This window comes from Centropristis striata, chromosome 10 (assembly GCF_030273125.1).
Source record: "Centropristis striata isolate RG_2023a ecotype Rhode Island chromosome 10, C.striata_1.0, whole genome shotgun sequence".
NCBI lineage: Eukaryota > Metazoa > Chordata > Actinopteri > Perciformes > Serranidae > Centropristis > Centropristis striata.
Window position 1 is genome coordinate 34,147,145 of NC_081526.1, and position 27,921 is coordinate 34,175,065.

The 27,921-nt window shown below is 38.6% G+C and overlaps 1 protein-coding gene across 1 annotated transcript in view; it reads left to right on the plus strand.

Annotated features, from left to right (window-relative positions):
* The window catches only part of LOC131979169 (inactive dipeptidyl peptidase 10-like), a 168,051-nt gene that overhangs the window by 104,552 nt on the left and 35,578 nt on the right, over nt 1–27,921 (plus strand). Inside the window, exons 4-7 of the mRNA XM_059343093.1 lie at nt 6,527–6,621; nt 7,695–7,769; nt 26,787–26,839; nt 27,642–27,723. Of these exons, the coding sequence (XP_059199076.1) occupies nt 6,527–6,621; nt 7,695–7,769; nt 26,787–26,839; nt 27,642–27,723 (305 nt within the window). The remainder of the gene's footprint in view (nt 1–6,526; nt 6,622–7,694; nt 7,770–26,786; nt 26,840–27,641; nt 27,724–27,921) is intronic.

Genomic DNA, 27,921 nt, shown 5'->3' on the forward strand with positions numbered 1-27,921 from the left:
CAAGGTAAAACAGACATCAAGGAGTTAATTTTTAGTTATAACTCAATTTCAACCAAAAATGTAGCTACTGCAGTTAGTCTTTGTAGGGCAGAATAGTCTGTATGTGAAAGTGATGTTTGTGTTGTGAATCTTAGCATCTTAGCAATGACATAGATTAAATATCGATATATTTCTCTCATGGCTGGCCCCTCTGTATAAAACACAATCTTACCACAGAGCCATATAATCAGTGTGTTCCCACGTTGGGTCCACAATTGGAAATGAAACCCTGGAGGGATGCTCGGAGAGATACTTGTGTCACTATCTGTTGTCTTTGTTTCTTGTTCATCCAAGAGACTTTTCCTGCGGACATCATGAATAATAATCACTTTTGGTAATGGAAAGGTTCCCTTGTTGTTTGGCTTGGTGGAGTTCAGCTGTTGTATTGTTGCTGTCAGGACTGACAGGATTGCTGTGGCTGGCTCGTCTCAGTCACGCTCACTTTTCTACTATTGAAAGTCCGACCTTGCAAATATAAATACTCCTGCCAATGCTGGAGAACTTCGAAAAGTTTTCTTTATGAGTTTTTGTATATAATAGTTACCAAAGGTTGGCAACATCCAAACATACATCTCCTTTGTTGTGAAGTTGTTCTTGAAAGCAATGATTGGCAATGAAAACTCTCAATGACTCTCTAAGCACAAAAGACAATAGCATCACTACCTGAAGCCTGCAGAGAGCAGCATAAAGGGCTCTATACAACAACATGGAAAGTATTCACAAAATTAAGCTTTCATGGCTACAATGTTAGCAAATGTTTACCCATTCAGCAGAGAAATTTTCATTTGGAGTTGTGTTTGTGTCTGATGAAGTTGCTAAATACCACTAGGGCTAGGTGAAACAGCATACACTGCAAAAACCAACTGACAAAAAATAAGAAATAAATAACTAGAATGAAGCAAATACATGCTCGAAACAAGTAAAGTTGTCTGCCAGTGCATTAAGTACATTTTTATTTGTAAGATTCTTTAAATAAGTAAAAAAAAATATCTGGGCACTGGAAAACCAATAATGTCTTGAAATGAATCCAGATATACTTTTTTGAGCAATTGTGGCTTGAATAGCCCAACTGTAGTAACATTAAAATAAGCCAGCAATACTTGAAAGAGCATGCTTTATTCAATATAGTCCCCACCCTTTTCTCCACCATGTTCTCCCTCTGGTTGCTCCCGTTGTTGTTGCTTGCTGACTGGAATCACTGTTGATGGGAGGAGCAGATTTTGCAAGCATGAAAAGTGAGACAACAAGATAAAATAAGCTAAAAATGCTCCAAAGAAATGAAGAATTGGCAGATTTTCGGGGGGGTTATCTCCACAAATGACCCCTTTCATATTATCCATAGTCATTTAGCCCATTTCTGATTTAGAAATATTAAACAATGCAGCTTCGAGGGAAGAAAGCTCAATGTACCGACCTTATAAATTGCATAAAAGTACATAAACACAGCAGAGTGCACATATTTTTTGTTATTATTGTTATGAATCTTCTTTATGCTCATGCATTAAGCTTCTCTGATCGCACTAAGCACCATATCAGTGACAGAGAAATGGAGCATTTAGTGCAGCTGTGATAAATTACGGGCAGAATATAGATATGAAAGCTGCTGGGAAAACAATTATAATGCACCTCTGTAATAGCTCCAAAATGAACCAACTGAATCTATAAGACTGTAAATGTCTCATAAATTGTAGCTTTAGCACAAGTGAGTCATTTGGCAGTGTTGAAGAATGCGTCAGTCCTCTGGCTGATTGCTTCTTCTCTCCTATGCAAATCAGCTGTTATCACTGAAAAGTATTATCTGAAAACAAATGTCATACATACAAGTAATGTGCCCTGTTCCAAAATAGTCATTATTACATTATATTCATTTGTTTTTGAAATAAATGACTGGAACTACACTACTGGTCAAAAGTTTTAGAACACACCAACTTTTCCAGAATTTAATTGAAAATTATGCAGTTTAATGTCTCAGTGTATTCTGAAATGAATGCACATTTGCAACATTTAAAATGATTTATTGAGCATGATAGTGTTTTGAAAGTTAAAAAAGATTCAAAATCACATTTTATGTTGGACTAAAGGACTAAAAAAAGACACAAAATGACCAAAAAAAGACACAAAATGACTAAAAAAGACACCAAAAGACACAAAATGACTAAAAAAAGACACAAAATGACCAAAAAAAGACACAAAATGACTTACAAAGACATGAAAAGAATTCAAAAATGGACAAATGGACAAAATAGCCCAAGACTTGATAGAGTTAAGTTGTTTTGTGGAACATTTCTTGTTCCCTGAAAAAGGCCTACTTGTATAATTCTGAAATGTACATTATTTTTCAGTTTTGGTTAAGCTTACCTTTTTTTATTTACCTCTGGCAGTTCACCACTTAGCTTTGTACCCTTTCAAGCTGTTCATTTGACTTGAACTGCTTGAATTTCAATAAAAAACGGGAAAAATTGGGGTGTTCTAAAACTTTTGACCGGTAGTGTATATTGTAGAACAGCAAAACGTAAATAAATATGGATGTAGCACTTTTTAAAAACTTTTTAAACTTTAAGATTTATTACAACGCCATTACTTTTTGCAGGTTGAGTTAAAAAACTGCTGGTGACAGTTTGACAGTCAGGGCCTGTTTCCAGCAGCCTGTCCGTGTGCTTGAAGCCCACTATAAACTCTTGGCCCTGGGCTCCTTTAGAAGTGTCTGGCTGCCCTCTGAGCCTCTGCTCACTCATTTCTCGATCTGTGCGGATCACAAAGGTGCAACAAGTCAAACTTGCATTGCCCCAAAGCTCAAAATAATCATATTTTATCTGCAGGGTGTTGACAGGGCTATTGTTCAATACAATGACTCAGCAGTTTGCAGCCTGGAGCCTCTGAGATTACTGGGTTCTTAACATAGTTGTAATTTATAGTAGCAAACATTTGCAGCATTACTTTAAAACACAAAAAAGCACAAAAAGTCTGCGTTAAAACGCGTCCACTTTAAGAGTTGCAGCTCCTTTAAGAGCCGGTCACAACTGGTGAAAATGTCGATGGCTTATGTAAACAAACACGCATGCAAAGGACTGTATATCGAGTCCAGAAAAAAACTATTGTGTCCATTTTATAGATCGAACGACCAGATGTGAGACCAGGTTGCACCAGGAATACATCTAAAAGCAGAATGATATAGAGAGTCCAGAGGTCTAAGATCACATCCCCATAGTCCAGAACTGACTGTTTTATTGATCATAAGCTAGATACTACTACTTGATAAACTAGTATGTGCCAATTGTATCCATACTGCATGGAACTGCATGTAGTTTGTAGGGGAAGAAAACCAAACAGAATGTAATTTGCTTTAATTTTACATTTATCTGAAATTGTACAATGCGCTTAATTCGTCATTTAGCAAGTTAGCTACCAACTAGCTACCTGCTAAATGGACAAACGAATGCTTCCTAAACGAACCTGGTCTCACAGGAATCCGTGAAATAGCCACAAATTTGCTTAACTCAAAATCCGTGGAATAGCCACGGATGAACTCAAATTTCCGTGAAACTGACACGGATTTCGCTACAATGCAAGTTAATGACAGTCATATCCCGTGGCTATTCCATGGATATTTCTTCCTATTGGTTTGTTCCAAGTCACGTGACTTTCAAGGTCCCGGCGGTCAGAACAAAAAACATGACGGACAGTTCTCTCATTTTTAGTGACAAAATCTATATTTTGACTTATATTTCTCGCTAGAAATGTGATCAAAATCCATTTTTATGCAGAAACTATGTTTTATTTTCTAAATATTCACTCAGTGAATGTACATAATCACTTTGTATGTTGGAATAGCCACGGGATATGACTATGTCATTAACTTGCATTGTAGCGAAATCCGTGTCAGTTTCACAGAAATTTTAGTGATTCCGTGGCTATTCCACGGCTTTTGAGTTAAGTAAATCCGTGGCTATTTCACGGATTCCTGTGAGACCATGTTGCCTAAACATACCCTTGTCACAGCATAGGAAAGCACATTGCTATTAGCTCATTTTCTGGAACCAATATAGCATCATAAAGTGCTACAAGTGGTAGCGCAGCGATCTACTAGAAGTCTTCCGCCAAGCTGCCTCCAGAAAGTAGTAATAAAAAGAACTACTTGACTTGCATGGTGTCCCCAGCTGTCCATGTAACTATATTGGCAGTATAACCGAAGATTAACAGCACCAACAGTGGCATAACGGGGGATTTCCTTCATTCTCGGCTTTACAAAACAGTAGGAATTCACCGGATAGCTGGGACACTTTTAATCACAGCTGAGATTGCATGTCACCTTTATCCTCGGAGGCTTTATAGATGGAACTGTTCTCAACTCAGGAGGACAGTAGCCCCATTTTCCAATTACTTTTGTTGTAAAATGTTTGATGTAGCCGTTGATTTGATACATGCACTGCATATAAAATATGCAGAAAAGACTGTGGTTTGCTCCAAATGACAAGATCCCTTTGGAGGATTTCCTTGCCTGTTGAACACAAGTCATCCATCTGTCTTTCATATTTATTTTCCTGTCATTATACTCAAACGTGTTTTGAGTGTTTGCTAGTCCACAGGCCTCTTGTCTGAGATTGATGCCTCAGAGCTTATTCATTGACATTTACATGAGATGGGGACCTTGAAATGATTTAGACCTGTCAAATGCATTAATAGAATCCAGGCCTCCCTGGACTGTGGTGTTGATTTGGGACTAGACTGGAGTTATGGCAGATACTCCTGTCATTGTTTCACTGTTAAAAGTTGAAGTGTAATCTCACTGAGCCAAGCTGTCTTAGACTGATCCTCCTAAATAAGTCTTTATTGTTGTTGTTTTCTCTCTCACTCTGCTCAGAGGCACCACTGGCATCCATCATGTTTTTAATCATTTTCTTGCATGTTGTTTACTGAGTAAGTTCTGCACCTTTTTAACATCTCCCAAGTATCTTTGATGTCAATAAGCAATGTCATGAGCAGAGCAATTCCTTTTGGTCCACTTTGGTCCACAGTTTGGGACCAGTGAGACCAATATCACCAAGAATGATGTTCATGATGGTGATTCTGTAGCGGAAGATTTTTGGAGGGGTTGACTTTGTATTAAAGTATACAGTACAGACTGGAAAAGAATACTGTTTCTTATGCTTTCCCACATGGCCTTAAGCATCAGTGAGAAGTGAGAATAACTCTCACATTCACAACTTTACCTCTCATATAAACAAAAATAAAAACATTTTTGACTATATGAGAGGTAAAATTGTGTATATCAGAGATATTTTTTGTTAATGTGAGAGGTATTTTTTATGTATATGAGAGGTATTTTTTGTGTATATGAGAGGTGTTTTTGGTGTATATCAGAGATATTTTTTGTGAATGTGAGAGGTATTTTTGTGTATATCAGAGGTATTTTTTGTGTATATGAGAGGTGTTTTTGTGTATATGAGAGGTGTTTTTTGTGTATATGATAGGGAAGAATTAATTATGGCCCATACGTCCCCGATAGTACAAATAGTAACACATTTTACTCCAACGATACTCGTTAAATGAAAGTATCAAAATTAGATTTTAGTCGGCCTCAGCCTATTTCACAGTGTAACATATGACCCAACGATGGCACTAGATGAAACTTTAAGGATGTTACCAAACACATTACACTTTTTTTTTAAATTTTTTATTATTATTTTTTTTTTATTAGCTCTTTTTTTGCTATTTCTATTTTTTTTCTCTCTTTGAGTTTAAGGTTTTGTTTAATTACATTTAAATAAACTTGCCTTGGTCTGCCTTACAATGATTATATAAATGATTAGAATATGAACACTGCTCACCTCTGAACTTTTGACCACACTCAGCCTAAAGCATGTTCTTAAATCATAAACAACATAACTACGTATTAATTAAAACCACATGGTTTTTATTCTGACCTCTGTCTGACGTTCAGGGCCAGGGCCGGGTGGTTGCGGCTTTTCAATTATATGCAAATTTAGTCAAGTGGTTACGTGAATAATGCAAACATTGACAGCAAATCCATGTGGCTGAGGTTGTCATGGCAACACATGCACGACTCTTCATAGCTTGAAGTAAGCTGAGGAGAGTCTGAGGACTGCTCATCATGTGCAGAGGCAGCCTCACTGTGACCTCTTGTCACGAAATCTTGTTTTTCCAGTGAAATTAATTTTATTTTGTTGGATTAGAAATTGCTAAGAGGAAAAAAAAGACAAGTCGATTAATAAACTCCAACGTGCTCTGACATCCAAAAACATGACATTTTACTCATTTACTCTGGAATCTGAAATCAGCTTTCACATTTCACAAAAACAATAATCATAAAAGTGGAATCTCACATTCAGAAAGCTATCTACCTCCTAACGATTTCTCTTTGTTCAGAGTCTGTCTGTTGTCACGTTGGTTCATTTAATGACCATTTAGAAACACTTACAAAATACATCAACGTGCAGCACTTTGAGCATGCCTATTTCTCTTTCAGATGAGGAAATCATCTTCCGGAGCTGGGATGGAGACATTATGAAGCTCAACACACACAGCAACGAGACAGAACTGCTGCTGAAAAACACAACATTTGTAAGTGCTAACCACTGTCTTACTTAACCCCTTAAAACCCACCAGCTGGGTTTGAGTTATGGTTTAGGCTTATACAAAAAAGATGTTTTGAACCAAAGTTTATAACAGAAAAACCCAAAGGTTATTATGAATGAGAACTTCCTTTCGTTTCAGAAATTATTGCTAAAACACAACCTAAATTATATCTGTTCCAACTGGATGGGCGTTTGGAAGAAACCTGCCAACTTGAGCATCTATATGTTAACGACAAATTAATTGATTAATCAGTATGCTTTTATCTATACTCCAGTATGGATGAAAACATGCACACATGTGCAAAATAAAACAGTACTATGCAAAAGCCTGTTTTGATAACGGAAGCTTTTATTTTGAAAGGATGAAGAGAGACTTCCTGTCGATGGTAAAACTAACTCAGTGAGGTGATAGTGTAAAGATAAAGTCAAGGAGTTCAATGTTTTATGTTTTAGCCCCCGAAGAGGCAGGATATAATTATAATTGCAACTTTCAGTTTACCAAACTGTAGCTTTATGCAACTTAATTCTCAGCTTATTGGCTTATTGACGTACGGCCGCAGAACTGCTCAGAAATGCTCAGCGTGTTTCGCTTCAGTGATACTGATACGCAGTCAGAGATAAGATTAAATTAAAAAATACACAGTTCGGTTAAATTCAAAGAAATTAAAAAATTCTTAACGACCATAAATCTATCGTTGAACAATTATTCCCATCCCTAGTTCAGACAGACTAAAAGGTTTTTGTGATTTAAAGTTGTAAAAAAGTTTTTTTTTAAAAACAACATACCAAAACAAAATGACACCAGGTTGAAAAATGATTTTTAAAAATTGCACGTAGTTGTATTGCATGATTTTCTGCTTCCTACATGTTGTTATGGCTTTGTTCCTGACGTTTCCTGTAACTTTTTACTGATCAAATGTTTTTGGAGTTGCATGAAGATAATGTTTATTTAGTAAGTGTATATCTGAAGCATTCATATTGTAGCTTTAGAAAGTTTAATAATAAATATTGATTTGTTGTTTAAAAAAAACTGTTATCCATCTCCTGTTCTTCCCATAGGCAACATTTAAGGCCTCAAAGTTTGCAGTTTCTCCAGATCTGAACTTTGTTCTTCTGGGATATGATGTCAAGCAGGTGAGAACCTCTTAATATTCTGCTTGCATGTATTCTGATGCTGGTGTTTGGCTAGGGGTTGTTAATATTGGAGGTTTACAGTTCATGAACTTAGATGGAGATGTGACCAAAATGTAGAAAACCAGTGAGTCGGTGAGTTAAGACCAACATTGATCCAGCACAATCGTGCAAGCCTCAGCAATATGAGGAGACACTGACATGTTTTATTGATCTGAATAAAACTGGAGGTTTAACTCAGACTAGGCTTCTGCCTAAAAGGAAATCTAAACATAGAGTGTCCCATCATACACTGTAGCAATTTTACCTGTAGCCATCTGTGAGGATATGGGTGTGTTGGTCTTAAAATGAGATGTGGTCAGTTGCATTGTAGTAGTGTAGTAATATCAATTTTAAGTTAGAGTACTCTCATTAACAGACAGACTGACTGACTGACTGACACGCCTGCACACGCTTTCACACGCACATATGTATGAGGGGCATTTTATGCCAGTGAACTATACTAAAACACGTGTACAGCGCCTATGCAATGACATCAAACCTTGAATGTGCGCGTGTAAATTACATTCACTTTCAATGGACAGACGAGCGTCACGCAGACGCTGCACACGCGTTTTTGCACATACGTCTACGTGACGGGTGAACTATGCCTCAAATACGTGACATGAAGACCAGCGTGACTGTTAAATACAATTTTACATGATCGTGCCACGTGTGAACGTAGCGGACGCACAAATAATTATTTACTTTATGATGACGAATTTTAATTTTAAAAGCTCAGTTGGTAGAGCGGGTTGCCCCCCACAACCGAAGGGTTGGTGGTTCGATCCCTGACTATGGCAGCCTACATGTCGAAGTATCCTTGAGCAAGATACTGAACCCCAAATTGCTCCCGATGCTGCGTTCATCGGTGTGTGAATGAATTCCCAATGGTGGCAGGAGGCACCGTTTAGGGTAGTCTCTGCCACCAGTATGAATGTGTGTGTGAAACGGTGAATGAGTGCAGTCTGTAGTGTAAAGCGCTTTGAGTGGTCGCAAAGTGACTAGAAAAGCGATATATAAGTGCAGGTCCATTTACCAGGTCCAAGTATCTACGTTTTTTTTTTTTCATTTTTTAAAGTGAAGTAGTTACGAGGATGACATAGCTACCAGAAGACATAGTCATGTCTTGGTTAAGTAAAAAACTGACAAACTGAAGTCAATGGACGCATTTCTTTGTGCATTATACTTTTATTCCCTCACACCTTGCTTGTCACTTCCGCCTTCATAATTACTGCTGTTATGGGAGGTTGCTGCCAAAAATCCATGTTAATATAGCAGCCACCCAAATGGAGCCAATGTGGATCGAACATTGAAAATATAATGTATTCAAGCCAATCAAAGGTTTTTGAAGCACTTAGAAACTTATTCCCCCATGTTCTTGACATGATGACATGATTCCCCCGATTCTCCATGTGGTCATGGAGACCATACAACAAAAAAACCCCTGATCTATTATTTGAATGTAATGAATGTCAAATTTCCTTACACTCTAGCTAAAAGCTAAAAATGTAAACTATTAAAAACATTATGTTGTTATTGCATTTTCTGGTCAGTTTTTCCAAAGCTATGTTTTCTTGGGCTTTAGTTTAATAAAAAAAAAGCAGCTTCTTAAATTAGGCACACACAGCTGTTCAACTTGATGTTTCTAATGAAGCATGGAGCAGGCTTGAAAAGAGTGTTCACAAAATCATACTTGATTGCCAAAACGTTCAGTGGAATCAACAGAAAAATACAAAATGTTCCACATTTCTTTTCTTTTTTTCTTTTTTTTTTTTTTTTTTACCATCAATGCAAAACACAGCTCAAACAAGTGGAGCTCCCTGAATGTCTCAGTCCTTGGAGGGCCTTGGATGCTTCACAGTGAGAGCACAATGACAAGTGGCACAGGGGACGAACACAATAATACCTGTTCACTGCAATCCAGCAGAACAGCCAACATTATGACAAGTTTGTCATTTCTGTCTCCCCCTTTTCTTATTTTCATTTAGCACAAAAAGAAAAAACATAATCAATTCTGGGAAAAGCTGATGTGAACATGAACACCCTGCATATGGACTCCTAACTGTGAATTAAAATAGTATATCAACTTTTTTTTTTTTTAAATGCTATTATCTCACAATTATAAATTATCATTTGTGTTAAAGGTGTCTATCTATGTATTTTATTACACCAAGTCATCTTTTTATTGGGTCTGATGAAACATCCAATTACACACACTGACATTGTAATCCACATTGTGCCTAATATTGAGAGCAGCATCACTTATCACCATCAGATTCAAACAGTAAAACACCAGAGAGCTCAGAGGCTTAGAGATGTGGCTCTGTTAGAACTCCATGATAAGTCATGCTGCAGACCTCTAAGAACTTTTGCTGACTTTTTTATTTTAGTCAGTTTAAAGCTACATCCATACATCCATTGGGGCCAACCGATTCATGATATGTTGTCCAGAGTTGGCCGAAATACACTCCAAAGTTAGACAAAATTTAACTGAGGGAAAAACTGACACGGCCATTGTCAAAGGGATCAATCAAGATATCTGAATGAAAATGTGGTAGCCTTTTACAGACATGCCCACTTTATGCAAATCCAATTAAGTTTGGGGCAAAAACCATGCAGTTTTTATTATGAAGGCCCATTGCATTTGAATATTCCTGCATACCGAGGTCCCTAAAAAGTCTTGGAATTACATACATTGGGTATCATAAATGGTAAATTGGGTGCACTTATATAGCGCTTTTATCTAAAGCGCTTTACACTACACACTACGCTCATTTAGCCATTCACACACACATTCATACTGGTGGCTGAGGCTACCAGTATGCCCAATGGTGCCACCTGCCACCATTGGGAATGAACGCAGCATTGGGAGCAATTTGGGGTTCTTGCTCAAGGATACTTCGACATGTAGTCGGGGATCGAACCACCAACCTTCCGGTTACTAGACGAAAGCTCTACTAACTGAGCCACAGCCACCCTGATACAAGATATCATTGGAAAGCTGAGATTTTGAAATTAGCCAAATTTGATGTTTTAAAAAAAACTTGAGCTCAGTGTATAAAATTACCTCTCAGATAATCACAGCCTCATGAAACTTTACAACCACATAGAGACCCAGAGCATTCAGTGGATGTATGGCTCCCCTAGCTATACTGACAATTAGAGGTTTTCTTAGCAGTTTCTAGAACAGAAGTGCTCGCCAAAAATGCAATTCTTGCAGAAATCTTAAAATATTACTGCATGCATTTTTCTATGTTTCTCTTGGTGTCTTAATGTGGTGCTTGGAGGAATTTTAGACCATCTTTATCAATTCTGGAGTAAAAATAAAACAAAGAAGCAAAATTTAGCACCAAAACTGTCTAACAAATGGTACCAACCCAACATTTTCTGAAACAACCTATGGGACATAATTGAGCAGGGGAATGGTCTTTATATACACAAAAATAATGTTCTAAACCCTGATATAGTTTAATTAATTGCTTAATTAAGCTGCATCTCAAGTTAATCTTCAGGTTCCCAGCCTTCAGATGATTTCATATGACATCTAGTGTTGACCTGCTGTCTCCCAACCTCTATTAAAGGAGGCAAAGCATCAAGGGGTTAAACTAACCATCTGAAACCAGCCAAATCTCAGGGGTGAGGTTCAGCTGGCTTTTGAGACAAGCTGGCAACAAACAGACAATAACTGCATCACTGCACCAGAGTGTCTTGGATGGGGCTGGATGCCACTCTTGGCTCCCGGCAGGTCAGGCCAAGTGCCCACTACACAACAGAGACTTCATAAAGCCATCAGAGATTTACTTTCTATGTTTGTGGGTCATGATCACCCCCTGCTGCCTCCTAATCTTCCTAACTAAGTTTGGGACATTATCACATATGTGTAAACTATACTCCCTTTGCTGGGTCACAGCTGCTAGGCCTGTCAAGCTTCAAGCACAGCATTTATGCAGTTAACAATGATAGTGGTGGCAGATTTACGACTCAAAGTCAATGGAACAATGGGCTTTCGATTTTCTACAAGAAAACAAAAGCAGGCTTCTCATTTTGAGGCACCCTGCATAAATGACACCAACCAACCCAAGTCTTTCACCCCTGTCATCTAGAATTAGTTGTTTTTTTACCCAAAGCTTTAATGGTAACCAAGTGGTTTTGGTGCCTAACTCGCAAACATCACATTTGCAATTAAGTTTCGTGTGTGGAGCATTCTACTGATTGTGTCAGAAGCCTGCAATGAGCTGGTCATGTGTGGTTGTAAAAGTGCTTATGCAAGAAGTCACACTGGAACTGCTCATCTTTGCAGTTGTAAATGTAACATAATACAAGTGAAGCTAATAAAGTGCAATCAAATTTACGCATGTTATCCATTTTTCAGAATACACCGTTGTTAACGTATGTCCAAGCTGGAAACTATGTGAATTCATTGCCAACATGAACATATCTATTTGATCTTGGATCAGATAATCATCTAGTGATATTCTCAAAGCTTTAATGCATTCCTTAATCCAGAAAATATATCATCTGAAATTAGATTGACCTTCTAAGTGGCTTGGAAGAAATATTGGTTCTCATAGATTTTATATGGCATCTCGATGAAGTGGTTCACATCAAAAATTGAAAGTTACGGTAATGGAGAGCATGTGGAACAAACTTGGTACTTTTGTCCGGCGTGTCCCGATAATATCGCTAAGCCGCCTGACTTAATGTGTTGCAGTGTCACGTGTTTGCAGCATTTTTAAAGAACAGTTGTCACCTTATACAAAGAAAGTAGGAAAAAATATTGGAAATTAACAACTTTAACAAGTTTTGCAGAAACATAAAATGGCAACATTTATTCTGGTGACTGGGTAGATTAACTACAGCATTAAAAACAACCCAGATCGGGGTGGTTGGACAGGTTAAACAGACACAGGACTTTTACCCAGGAGATCTGTCCAGAAGACTTCAAAAGGGGAACTTCAAGTTCTTCTTTGAGCATCCGATCAACCTTGACTACAACCATTGCTGCAGTCAACTACATTTTCGGGATCAGGATCTGTTTGAGTGGAGCGACTGTGGACTTTTCCATCAAGAACGATACACGTTTCTCACCCTGGTCATTCGTCAACAGAAGATATGACAAAATGCCGCATCCATCTTGGCTGGCAATGAGAAATTGGGGATTTGAGCAGCCTTTGGGTACAACTTAGGGTACAATCTTTGTTTACTTTTCTTAGGTTAAAGTGTGATTGTAAGAGACATCTTCTCAACAGTATAATCCATTAGAGGTGCGGTTTAAATCACCTCCTATTTGAGATCCCAACTAGCCTGGGTATACCCAGACTGCCTTGCGCGCTCAAATTTAATTTCGAACCTCCAGACGGTCTGGAAACTAGAGAGAGATCTTAGCCCTGTTTTAGGGATCCAATCACAGAGCGGGGAGGGACGGTGAGACGATGACGCGTACTACTCGGCACTTGGAAGCTTTCCGGATCCAACATGGCTGCTGCAGCCGCGAAACTCTCTATAGCTGCAGATGGTGTTTTAAATAGTTTAGAGCGAAAGTTGAAAGGCGAAAGGTCTCTCGGCGGCTCCGCTGAGATCACCGGCATTATGGTAGCGGGGCTATTAGCGTCGCTAGCGGCTATTAGCGCCACTAGCGGCTAATAGCTATTAGCGTCGCTAGCGGCTAATAGCCCCGCTACCGCGGACAGCGGAGCCGCCGAGAGGCCCGCAGCAGCTTGTTTATTGCCCATAAAATCAGTGGATGTGTGTGGCAGAATGACATGAGGGGGAATAAAGCGTGAAAATAATTAATCTTGCAGAAAGCGAGAACTGGAGGAGCAAAGCAGCAAACAACACTCTCTCACAGACACACACACAACAAACATCCATCTCTGTTGCTCTACTACGTCATCTGGTATAACTGATGTGATTGGCTAAGAGCTACCTACAGACGCTTTAATAGACATTCTAAGCGTCCAATAAACGGCTCTGGAGGATCGTAAACCACACCTCCTCTACGGAGAAATAAACAGCAGGTGTCCAGACCTAATCTCCAATGAGATTTGGTCTGGTGTTAGCCAGGCTAGATCCCAACCATGAGAAAGACACAACTCTCTGGATAATTGTATAAGGAGATTGATAATAGAACAGTTCATTTTCTTTGAGTTAATGTAAAACTGTTCACACAATGAGCTGTTAAAAACTATATATTTGTGCAGAATAACATGACTTTATGCTGCTACACCTTTAAAGCTCCTGCATTATTATAATCATAAGTTATTATGAGTTTGTACTGTATATTTAAAATTCTTAAATTAGAATTGGCTCCCATAAAAAAACGCTGATGCATACTTTTCATTTCAGTCATTTGAATTATATCTGCCTGAGAAACATACAAAGAGGAAAAGTGTTCCACCAGAATCCGCTCACAACAATGGAAAGAGCTGAAATAGAGAAAATGTAAAGTGCTGTGGATCAGCAGCCGAGCAGCAGAGCTGATGGTTCTGATAATCGTATCCCAGCACATTCCCTCAGCACACACAAACAATCCTCCATCCCATCGTCAACACTCTGTAAACAGCATGTTAAATGGTGAAGCAGGCCGGGAGTGGCTGGGCCACAAAGCTCTCTGTTTGTTTTGTGGTATTGCCATTTTAGAGGAAGACATGCTGGGAGTACTGGGAGCTCACAGTGCTAAGCTTTAATAAGAACACCACTCAGCTGGGATTCATTAGTTTTAGTTTTTTGGAATGAAGGAAACACAATAAAACATATGCATTAATATTACTATTTTTATTAAAAATGTATTCATGTTTCATGCTTGCTATGGCTGCTGTGAGTGGTTAAACAAGCCTTTTGTGCAGCATACTAACAGCCAGAAATAAACAGTAAGCTTAGCTCCTCCCCTGACCTGCAACTGTCCAATCATAGTTTGGCAACTACAACTCATCACAGCAGACCCGTAAAGTTTCCATAGTAACAAACATAAGCAAGCCCCAAGTCTTCAGTCAAGTCAAGTCAAGTCAGGTGGAGTCCTTAGTTAAGACAAGTCCCAAAACATTTTAAAATATGATCAAAGTTGAAATGTAACTTAAGTCAGAGATTGAGTATCGACGTGATTTGCAGAAACATAATGTTACAATTCCAACATTTCATGTTATCAATGGGGTCAAATGGTAATATCAGTTGTAATCTGGCAAGAGTCAGCTTGCTTCTGAGATGTGACACTTGCAATATCTAAATGAACGATGTTGAATATTTTTAATATTTAAACTGAAAACATAAAGAATACACACAGACGATGCATTTGAGCCATGTGCATGAATCATGTCTCGTCATGAGTCTTTAACAAAGCACCACTTGCTGACTCTGCTGACTCTGTCTGGCTGCAAAAAAAACACCTTACATTATGTTTCTTTGCAGATCTTCTTTAACACTGTTAAGAAACAATGTTTAAATGCAGAAAGGATCGAGCACAATTCTTTACCTGCTTCTCTGTAATCAGAACAGCTCACCGTGTGATCTCTGAGAGAGCCTCTCCCTTACACATGGAAGCTAACAAATGCCCTCTCGATGCTGCAATGTTAATGAGTTTTCCAGGATTGTGTGCACAGCCTGTTTCTATCTTTAGATCCACACCTTGGAGGCCACAGTCCCTTATCTCTGCTGCATGGCTGGATCACATATCTCCACTGTGATGAGATTAACACAAAGGACACAAAGAGTTGCTGATAGACTTGATGTAGGACAGAGAGAATGGTGATTATTTAGTATAATATGCTGGTACAGCTGCAGTGCTGCAGTAAGCAATCTCAATAGCACCAAAACAATAAATAAAGAAGATGAAGGTAAAAATGTCACCCCAAATGCACACGTTCTTTTTGTGGCATCACATTTTGAAGTTGCCATTTAAAGTCATGAGACAGCCAGCAGGATTGCTTTTATTGAAATGTTTACTGTGTGAATCTGGGTTTGTTTCACATCATTCAGAGTCTGTATGAAGTACACAAATAGAGTGGAATCAACTCATACAAAGAACTGAGATATTACACCAGCTTTAAATAACAATCGCACGTTCAAACCAGGCAAGATCAGTAATATAGCAGCAAACAGCTATGCTATTTACAGCAATAAACATTCCACCACTTACCATGGATATGAAGAATGGTAAAGAAGTGATTTGTTTAAAATATAAATGATTCATCTGTTGTTGCAGGTGATCAGTGTCCCAGCTGTTAGTGTAAAAGTTATTAGATAAAAGTTCATAAAGATAACAATGGGCTTCCTTCACCAATATCTTCCTGAGAGTTTTCTTAATTATCTTCTTAACAAAAGACTACATCAGATTCGTGAAGGTTAACCTGTCATGTAATCATTGTAACTGTGTCTAGCTGTGCTAGTCTTGTCAGGATCTTTTTTGACCAGTAGTTATAGTTTTTTAATCCAGCCCTGGTCTTTTTCCTAACCATCACCAAGTCATTATGGTGCTTGATTTCATAATGTTAACCTCATGTTTAAAACACTTTCTGGTGGCAGGGGATTAACATTTATACACGTGGTTAACATTTGGGTTTTTATTTCAGTACATCATGATGATGATGATGAGGATGATAATGATGTGTGACATTCTGTGGTTTCATAATGTGTAGTTCCATTCATATGATTAATCGCTTTTAATCACATTTTTTTGTCTTAAAAATGCATATTTATCTCAGAGGTACCCATATAACCATGGAATACATTTTTATCCAGATATTTTGAGATGAGTGGGAGACGTTGAATTCAAATTCTTCGAATTCTTGATTTCAGGTCAAAGTGACATTAATTCAGCTAACATAGTGCAGTGTCACATAAATAAAGCAGCCACACAATATAATCCAACCTGGTATCACAGAAATCCGTGAAATAGCCACGGATTTGCTTAACTCAAAATCCGTGGAATAGCCACGGAATCACTCAAATTTCCGTGAAATTGACACGGATTTCGCTACAATGCAAGTTAATGAGTCATATCCCAACCTGGTATTTGTTCCTATTGGTTTGTTCCAAGTCACGTGACTTTCAAGGTTCCGGCGGTCAGAACAAAAAAACATGGCGGACAGTTCTCTCATTTTTAGTGAAAAAATCAATATTTTGACTGAGTTTCTGCATAAAAATGGATTTTGATTACATTTCTAGCGAGAAATATATGTTTTATTTTCTAAATATTCACTCAGTGGATGTACATAATCACTTTGTGGCGAAGATCTCGCCAGAAAAAGACGATCCGCTGTGTTTTATTTTGAAATCTGTTTTATTTTGTAATCTACCGGATGTGCTGTGCGATCCTACCGGATGTGGTGCGATCTCATTGAATCGCGTTTCACTGTAAATGGTCCGGACTCTGCTCTCCTGTTTTAGTTAAAATATCTTCATGAAACAAACATTTTGTCTTTTTTTTTTTTAGCATTTTAGCACTTTTTTCTTCGCCACAAAGTGATTATGTACATTCACTGAGTGAATATTTAGAAAATAAAACATATATTTCTCGCTAGAAATGTGATCAAAATTTGAGTGATTCCGTGGCTATTTCACGGATTTCTGTGAGACCATGTTGATATAATCCCAGCAGCAAAACATACATGGGAAAACACTCGGAATATAAACATATAGGAGATAGAGTTGCAGCAATGTTATTGAGTACAAAAAGACAGAAGCATACAGGCCCAACCTGACCTGTTGTGGATGAGGAGACTAACTGTCCCTGTTACATCATGCAATGAAAACGCTACATCTGGATTACTGGAATAATCAGGTTAACAACGTTCCTGTAAACTCAGCCTGCGGCTCCTTGATAATTGAAGTACTTCTTGCATCAGTTGAGTTCTGTATCAGCTCTAAATGATTTATTCTGCACAGTCAGTCCCGCGGTGCGTCTGAGGTGACGACACATACTGTAGACCTAATTAATCATTAGTTTATTTGAATGTAATCAGTGATTACATTTCACAGCTCTCCTGCTCCCTTCAGACTGCACGTCTTCTATCGACGATACAGTCGCCCTACATACATCTCATATACATACATTAAAGCATTGCAGTGATCATATTGCATTTATTTATGCTACTAATGATAAAATATACTCACAAGTACATTATGTGATAATCCTCGTCACTTTAACTGAAATTAATGCAGATGAGTGCATTACCGTGTTTGTAGAGGAACTATTAGAGATTGAAATCAACATTAATATAGAAAATGTCTGCTTAAAAGGTTAATTCTCATATTAATTTGATTTATTTTATTATCTGCATAAAACTCATTGTCGCGATCCATTAAGTCCCATTACTTCCACCTGTCTGCTCTGGAGGACTACACTTCCATGCTGACTGTATGCTGTGCATTATATAACTAACTATATAATGGTGCAGTCATTAGTTTGCACAACTCTGCCAGGTACTGAGAATATCCTGCACAGCAAAGCTCTGATCATAAACTCCACTCAGACAACAAACATTCATCTTGCAGACAGACCTGACAAAGCATGAAGTCTGATTTTTTACACATCCGCATCATGCTGTAGTTATTTCTTCATCGTTTTGATCCATTTTTGACGATACATTCACAGCAAAATCAGTTTATTTTGGGTTCACACTGCTGTATTAGTGGCAGTCAGCAAAGCCCCGAACAACCTGAACTTCACTCAGAAAACAGGCGTTTTAAAAGTTGTTTGCTCGTCATCTTGCAGACAGAACTGAAAAAGGCATGAATTCTCACTTTTTACACATCAGCATCATGTTGTACTTATTTCAGCACACTTTTGATCCATTTATTGCAATCAAATCACATTGAAATCAGTTCATTTTGGGTACATGCTGCTGTACAAAGTCAGTGCTGTACCGGCAGCCATGCAGACACATTATTCACTGAGCTGTCTGCACCTCCAGACATGATTTCCACAACAGGTACAAAGCAGCAGTTGTGGTTATTTCAGCCATTGCTGATGACAGAAAGTGATGTTGTTGACACTACTACAACTAACAAGACTGGTCTCCCTTCCAAAACAACAATATATTGTACAGGCAGCAAAATACGACTCACATTTACTTTACGACTGTCCTCCACCACCATCTTGCTGACGTAGTAGTAAGACTAGTAAGACTATCTCTCCACTCCGTTAAATATTTCATATGTACCGGGAATGACCCCCCTGCTTGTCAGGGTGTGTCAGGGGTCGGCAACCTTTATCGGTGGACGGTATTTATGGTGGACGAAAAAAAGGAAAAAATGTCGGAATGGAGACGCAAGTCTTATGTTAAGCCTCACAATGACAATAAAACAGCCTACTAAGTCAATACTAGCCTACCATCTTTACTTAAAGTTTAAAATGAGCATTTATCATTATGATTTTGTCAGAAATCAGTGAGAACCAAACTGCAAATGAGAGGCTTGACACTTGACAAGACATTTTGTAAGTTATGATGCACCTTTAAGTTGACCAAAACGTTTTTAAAAAGTGTTTCAATGCCATATATAAGCTGCACAATTGAATACTAATTGCTTTGGGTCTACACCAATTTTAAATACAAATTTAAATGTAGACAAATAACCGTTTCATTTCATATAAATGTTCATATAAACCGTTTCATTTCATAATAATGATCAATGGCGATGCTGAGTTTAAATGGCGGATGACACATTTGGGAAGGGAGGTGGATGCGTTGAACAAATGGCGGAATTTCAGCCAGGAGAACGTAGGGTTACTTGTAACCGTGGTTCTCTGAGTAGAGAGACTATCTCTCCAGCTACTAGAGTGCTATGGTCAATCAAAATATCAGTGTTTGCACGCCCACACAGGTGCCTTATAGGTATCTGTTGGTGTATCTTCAATAAATTACCACATACCCCAGGGGTAGGCAACATGTGGCTCTTCAGGCCATCTGCAGTGGCTCCCTGTGGCTGTGAACAAAACATTTATATGAAATGAAATGGTTATTTGTCTACATTTAAATTTGTATTTAACATTGGTGTGGACCCAAAGCAATTAGTATTCAATTGTGCAGCTTATATATGGCATTGAAACACTTTTTAAAAACGTTTGGGTCAACTTAAATGTGCATCATAACTTACAAAATGTCAAGTGTCAAGCCTCTCATTTGCAGTTTGGTTCTCACTGCTTTCTAACAAAAACATGATGATAAATGCTAATTTTAAACAAAAAGTAAAGCTGGTAGGCTAGTATTGACTTAGTAGGTTGTTTTATTGTCATTGTGAGGCTTAACATAAGATTTGTGGCTCCATTCTGACATTTTTTCCCTTTTTTCATCCACCAGTGGCTCTTTTCCCCATAAAGGTTGCCTGACAAGCAGGGGGTCATTCCTGGTACATATGAAATATTTAATGGAGTGGAGAGATAGTCTTGAGAGTTTATGTAACTTTCGTGGCTCACGTCGCCCTCATAACTACATTTATTTACTGTTTAAACTGTCTATTATAATGCCTTACCAGGACGTTTTTTGTCATAAACCTAGGTCAGCAGTTTTGTAGCAAAATTCACAGAAACTGCAGCCTTTTTTACATCTGCAAACCGTACATATATCATGTATAACGTATGTATAATGACATGCTATTTGTAAAAAGGTTCCGCTCTGTACTGTACTGTAACTAGCCATGAAACACTTGTATGTGTCGCTATGGGTAGTGTTGACAAATGGTCTATTCTGTTGTTTAAGTTGGAGATCTTGATGGAATAAACACAAATGTGCACTGTAAAAAATGTTTGTAGAAATTACAGTAAAACACTTTCAAATTGCATTAAAAATAGGTCGTAAAATTAAACATTGTACATCACCGTAGTAGATAGTTTTAATTACTGTAAATCAAAGAATAGCATAAAACTTTAAATTCTACTGTCATAAACTGTAAAAACACACAGTTTTGCTGCAAAAATATAACATTTTCATGTCAAATTAATGGAGAAATACCACGATGAAACAATTATCCAAAAAGTAATGGGATTATGCAGTATAAATTACAGCTTTTGCTGATACTTACATTTACATATGCTCACTGTAATTTTTACGGTGAAGTTCTGGCAACCACAGCTGCCAGAATTTTACCATAAATTAAAAAGATTCTTTTTTTTATAGTGTGATCCTGCAGTCGAACTTGTCAAAATAAAAAGCAAGGACGGACGGATCCACACACACATGCCACCAAATGATCCCATGCAGGCTTGCGCTTGGCGGGGATAAAAAAAGAAAAAAGAAATGAACATGTAATGGTTACAATAGAGTTCGGTTTTGTTCACAGGGTTTAATTGGGCCCCACAGACCTGTTCTTTACACTTCCCCCAGGTTTCTTCCAGAGAACAGACTGGCAGCTGTGACTTTGTTATGCTGAAGAAACTGCATGAGACTTTTATGTGTCACGGCAGTAGATATAAAAGAAAATGTAACACAGTTATTTATCACACCAGAGACACATTGCTGTGCCTGTGTCCGGTACCAGTGAGATTGCTTGTTGCAAATCAGACTGAGTGATGTCCTCCATGGAAACAGCTCTGCGTCTGTGAACTAAGCAGGCCTGATAATGACCTCTGTGTGCTTGATGAGATTGAGACAGCAGAGTTTCAGAGGTGCTGTCTTCTCCTGAGATGGACGGAGCAGATGTGTTCATCATCAAAGTGACATTCTGAATCTATGGAGAGTAATGACCTGCTGCTGCACCACTGTCTCCACTTGTCTTAGGAATTCATCTTAATCTTGCTCTCTGCTCTACTAGACTGCTGCGTCAAAGGTTTCCATAGATCCTGTTCCGCTTTTTTTATGGTCAGCTGCCTTCTGTGCATTTGAAGAGATTGATTGAAGAGAGTGTCAGAGTATTCATTTTTTTCCAAATGCTTGCTAATGGATGCATGCATGATACAGGACCACTAATTAAGCCAATCATCAGCTGCAATAACAGAAACACGCTCTTCTTTACCAGACTTCTGACTATTTAAATCAAATGAAAATGTCTCAGAAGACCTTCAGACAGATCACAGGTAAAAACTGTATTGTGTTGTTGTTGTATGTGTTGTATCAGTGCATTTTGTTCAGCAAATGACAAAAGCACTCTGCGATAAACCTGACCAGTGTTGATTAGTGATTAGTGAGGACTGGCTTGGTCTTAACAATTAAAAATTATTGATGGTAACTTGATGGGTTTGTGTAGGATCTCCCTGTGTTGAGCGCATAGACTGTATATAAAAAAAGGACGTAGTCACCGTGAAGTCACCCATTGGTTTGTGGCCTCTTGGAAGCATCGAGTTCATCGTTACACTTGTCGCCATCTTGTGTCGCCATCTTGTTTCTGACACGGGGAGCAGACCATATCTGGACTGTGGAGGAGGAGAGGGATCTGATCACTGACTACAGCCTCTCTACACCTCAACCTGACTGAGAGAAGCTGCTGCTAATTCATGTTAGTATTAACTGGAGCATTAACTGGGATGTTAGTTTTGGCAAAAAGCAAAATGTACGTCACTTATCTAAGAAAACTGAACAGCGACTCCTTGGAGTGTCTGTTAGTCCAACCAAACACTAAACAAGATATCTTTACTGAACAAAACTTTCAAATAAACTGTCATTAAGTGAAAATACAGTGAAAGGGTTAAAGTTATGAGACCAAACCGGTAAACATCCTTTTTTATATCTATATAACGTTATATATAACTTTATTGACACGTTGCCGTGGATACGCATTGTTCTGCTTCTCTCCTGATGACGGCTCACCTTGTTAGTGACCTGTCAATCAAAGGTAGCCATGCTCTAAATCATACGATTCTTTATCTTCTATTTTATTCTAAATGGGGCCATTATTAGAACTATTAACATGAAATTGTCTTGAAGAAGATTTTTACTAGCGATTGAGACCATAGTGTTGTTCTAAAAAAACAAAAAGTCTGGTCCGGTATTCGCTCAATGGGCTTGGCATGAAAAGTCCGACATACTATCCACGAGTACAAGCGAGTCTTGATGAATAGAGCCATGCAGCAGCATGTAGTAAATGCTGCATTAGAGGGGTTTAAAAAGGGGTCAATGAATGAGAACGGGTCTGAGCGGTGGGAGGGAGGGGAGGGGTCAGTGTTAATTGGATGAAGGTGATGGAATTTGAGAGAAAAAGGGCAGAACAGGCTGACCAGTGGGCTCAACTGATGATTAGAGGAGGTTCAGTCCTTAACCTGAGTTAACTTTTATGTAGATATCCAGCTCATTTTTGTAACCCATCGCATAAGAATGATTAAAAAAAATATGGAATGAATACGAATACTAATTCAGTCCCTGATATGACGCCAGAAATGCTCAAGAAAATCAAGCTTGTTTTTAACATCACTGCATTTCTCCATTTAGAAACTATGTCCATACACCTTTTCTCTTCTTTTTCCCCTCATAATAATGTTTTATTCATGTCTTCTTTCTCAACCTTCCAGTGTCTGTGTTTCAGACTCTCAGCGTTTGTTTTAGCAGACAGGCAGAGTCAACAGCGTCAGGATGACTCAGATGTGAGAAAAGCACCAATTAAGTGTCAGGCTGTGATATTTAGATCCAAACGCCACCTATACTGTATTCTAAGCTGTGCAAATCAAATACTAGGAATTATTTACAAGTGCTGTGTGGCCCCAGTGTGCTGAGGACGCCGCCACACACACTCACAGCCGTCTGTTACTCTCTAACTCACCCCTCCCTCCCCTCATGTGTCACCCATCGCTGACAGCCTTATCAAGGAGTCATCACAGACCTGTCACCTATGAGTGCTGTCTGCTGAGCGATGTTGACATCTTTTTTGAAGGAGAAGAAGAGGAGCAGTCGAGTTCCGATTACTATTTCATTTTTTCTTCCGGGAGAATTCTTGTGCGGTGAAAAGGGAAGTCCAAATCAGGAGTGAAGGCTGTGTGGAGAGCACGGTTGATCTTTAGCTGAGGGGAGTGGAGAGGCTCTACAGCACATGGTTATCATACCACTGTGGGCTGAGCTCATTGTAACAGTTATGATAATGCTCCTGCTGATTAGCATGCAGAGAGTATTGAATCATTATCTCAATGAATCCTGAAACAAAGCTTGGTGAGTGGATGTTCTCGGGTCATTTCATCACACATTCAGGGGAAACTAGTGGCTGTGTAAATAGGTGTCACTGCAGAGTGACATTTATATGAACAAGCCGTACTTGAATGCACTTATTTACACGTAATTGCAAAATAATCACCCAGAAAGAGAAGCTCCAGCTCCACCTTTGTTTTCTGTATGGTTTTAGTAACATTTACCATAATTAAAAGTGGTAAATTATTTGTTTATTTGGCTTTGTTGCTTTGACTTCAGGCACAATTCAGACTCCTTACTCCGAATCAGAAACAGTTTTATTGCAATGTAGGTTTTCATATCAAAGGAGTTTGTCTTGGTAATTTGATGCAAAGAATAAACAAACTATAACAGAAAATATGAATAAAAAAATAAAGGAAATTTCTGTACAAATATAGCTTGACTGCTGCAGTGGAAGAGCTGCACCCTGCAGTTTTGTGCAAGAATGTGCTAAATATTGATTATAAAGATGTATGTTAATGTAAAGCAGAACATGGGATTTGGATCAGGATCAGGATCAGAGTCAGAGTCAGCAGCAGCCCCGGGCCGTGATGATGAAACCAGCTGCAGTCTGGAGTTTGTTCTTGTGGTGATTTACAGAATGTTATGTTCTGACCTGGCTCAAGTGGCCAAAACAAAGGGAAAGACACCATGAAACATGAAGTTTTTACAAAATATATTTATTGAAATCAAGAGAGCTCAGTGGTGACTGTTGTGTGCAAAGTGCAAAAGAAAAGTTAACTAAAAAAGTGAACTAAATCAACGTTGGCATGATGCCGTATACAGTACACAGTGGCTTGACCAATGGCACACTAGCAATAACTCTCCTCTCATCTGCCAAATCACCTTTCGGATAAGAATGGCGGCATTCTTGTATAGTTCCTATATTTCTGTAGCCTGGGTATACCCATACTGCCTTGCACGCTCGATTTCATTTCGAACTGCGAAAGGGTCTGGAAACTACAGCTGTTTCTTAGCCCTGTTTTAGGGATCCAATCACAGAACGGGGAGGGACGGCAAGACGATGACGCGTACTATTCGACAGATGGAAGCTTGTAGTTTTGTAGTTTTCTTACGGATCCAACATGGCTGCAGCAGATGCAAAGCTCTCTTTCGATCTGTAGACGGTGTTTTAAATAGTTAAGAGCGAAAGTTTATTTCAAAAGAAGAACAACGTTTGATTTTACACTCCTGTTTCACCACCAAAAAGGATGTTTTAGCCTTGCTTCCAACAGGATTTGGCAAAAGCCTAATCTACCAACTAGCCCCGCTACCGCTCGCTGCTGTAACGCCGGTGATCTCGCTACGAGCCGGGGGACAGTGGAGCCGCAGAGACCCGCAGCAGCTCGTCTATTGACCATAAAATCAGTGAATGTGTGTGGCTGAATGACATGAGGGGGAATAAGGCGTAGAAATAAATAATCTTGCAGAAAGCGAGAGCTGGAGAAGCAAAGCAGCAGCAACACTCTCTCACAGACACACACACACAGACACACACACACACACACACACACACCAACACTGCCGGTAGACTGTGAGCTGAAACTACAGAGCAGCCAGAACATGCTGCAGAAAAACGTTGCAGAAGCAGAATTGAGCATTTTAGTCTCAAAGTAGAGATGGGCTAGTCTGGCTATGTAAACATCAATTTCTGTTGCTCTACTATGTCATCTGGTATAACTGATCTGATTGGCTAAGAGCTACTTACAGACGCTTTTGATAGACCAATAAATGGCTCTGGAGGATCATATACCACACCTCCTCTACGGAGAAATTAATTGGTGGTTTCCAGACTAGATCTCATTTGTGATTAGTCTGGTGTTAGCCAGGCTAATATTTCTGTTTGTTACACTTAATTCCCCTTTTTAACATTTGCTGCTATTGCAACATTTTGTAAATGAGGGAATGTCACTTAAAGCAGTATTAAATGGGAACTGTGCGTATAATTTGTAACCACAGCAGTTGAAAAGAAATACAACTATTTGTTTAGTTTATTCTTGATGAGCAAGACTCTCTGATGTGATGTTTTCATAACCTTTTACTACCTTCAAAAGTCCCAAACGGACTCATTACCTGGTACATTCTTGGTCAAAATGCAGCTTTACAGCCTTTAAAATCGAGAAGCCCTCTTGACCTCCTGTGAAGCTTTGGCGACCCCTAGTGGGGGTTGTGACCCCTGGGTTGGGAACCAGTGGCCTACATGGATGCAATAAATTGGCCTAAAAAAACAACAGATCCGTTGTAGATTTAAAGTTGTGTCATAACTAAACTTAATGGTAACCTTAATGTTGATATGGCACACTGATTAACAAGAAAATGTAAAAATGGCACTTAAACTCGTAAAAAATTGTATACATGTCAACTCAATAGGAAAAAGAAAAGCAAACAACATAAGCAACGACATCCACAAGTATATTTCTTTTTTTGTTCCTTTTGCACACATGAACTAGGACACAGAAATATCCCATCATGGTTCTCATATCCAGGGAACACTGGCATTCTCCTCTTTCCATTTATATGCAGATATGTGCGTTGACCTTTGGACACACAGGCAAAATGCCAAGCAATTTCATGTTTTTTTCATAAAAAGGACATAGCTAGTTCCACTCACTCTACTGCTGGCATGCCAAGTGGTGACCCTCCTGAGCAGCCTTTAATTGTCTGCATTATCTGGTGCACATAGGGAAATGTCTTCAGAATGATTTTCATTGTGTGTAACTTTGTATTATTCCTCTCAGAGTATCTGCTCTGATGATGAATCGACTGTATTAGTCATAATCATTGAATGTATGTCCCTGTTTTCTTGGCTGTTAAGGCACTAATCATGATGAATGGAGGGAGGCCAAAGGTCTGCTCCTAATAACAGTGAGATTGTTTTTGCTTGTGTTTTTTTTTTTAGGTCTACCAGCACTCTTTCTTTGCATCATATCTGATTTACAACCTGTATACAAGGTGAGTTAACAATGAATTCAACATTGTATAATGAAATTATTACTATCGTGCATTTATAGTCAGAAGGCAACAACACAGTGAAATTTCAGCTGCCGTGACCAAAATATGTCTTTGTGTTAAATAAACAGAAGTAACTGCACTGTAAAACCAACTTGTTGTTTCAACTAAAATATTTGATTGTTTGTTGTTTGTTGTTGTTTGTTGTTGTTGCAAATTTCCGTGAAACTGACACGGATTTCGCTACAATGCAAGTTAATGACAGTCATATCCCGTGGCTATTCCAACATACAAAGTGATTATGTACATTCACTGAGTGAATATTTAGAAAATAAAACATATATTTCTCACTAGAAATGTGATCAAAATCCATTTTTATGCAGAAACTAAGTCAAAATATTGATTTTTTTCACTAAAAATGGGAGAACTGTACGCCATGTTTTTTGTTCTGACCGCCGGGATCTTAAAAAGTCACGTGACTTGGAACAAACCAATAGGAAAAAATATCCATGGAATAGCCACGGGATATGACTGTCATTAACTTGCATTGTAGCGAAATCCGTGTCAGTTTCACAGAAATTTTAGTTATTCCGTGGCTATTCCACGGATTTTGAGTTAAACAAATCCGTGGCTATTTCACGGATTCCTGTGAGACCAGGTTCACATGATGTGTCTCCTGGAAGTCACTAATGATGATACACATTATTTACCTATTGCATACTATACATTTGCTCTGTGACTGTTAATGTGTGCAGGACTGGTGTGTGTGTGATGCTCCATGTGTTTTTTATTGTCCTTGCATCAGAGAGGTGCGAGAGCTGAATCCTCCAGAGGTTTCAGATTCTGTCCTCCAGTTCGCCTCATGGGGAGTTCACGGTCAGCAGCTGGTGAGTTTACAGAGCCAAATAACAGCAACTCTCACATGAATCTTCCATTATTCACTCAAAGATGCAGGAGAGGCTCGTTTCATCCTGGAGCAAAAGATACCTTGTGTGAATAACATATTTTTATTGAAACATTTTCCCGTAATTAGCCGAGGAAGTAAAAGAAAAACACATAATTACTTAACATCTACATATGTGTCT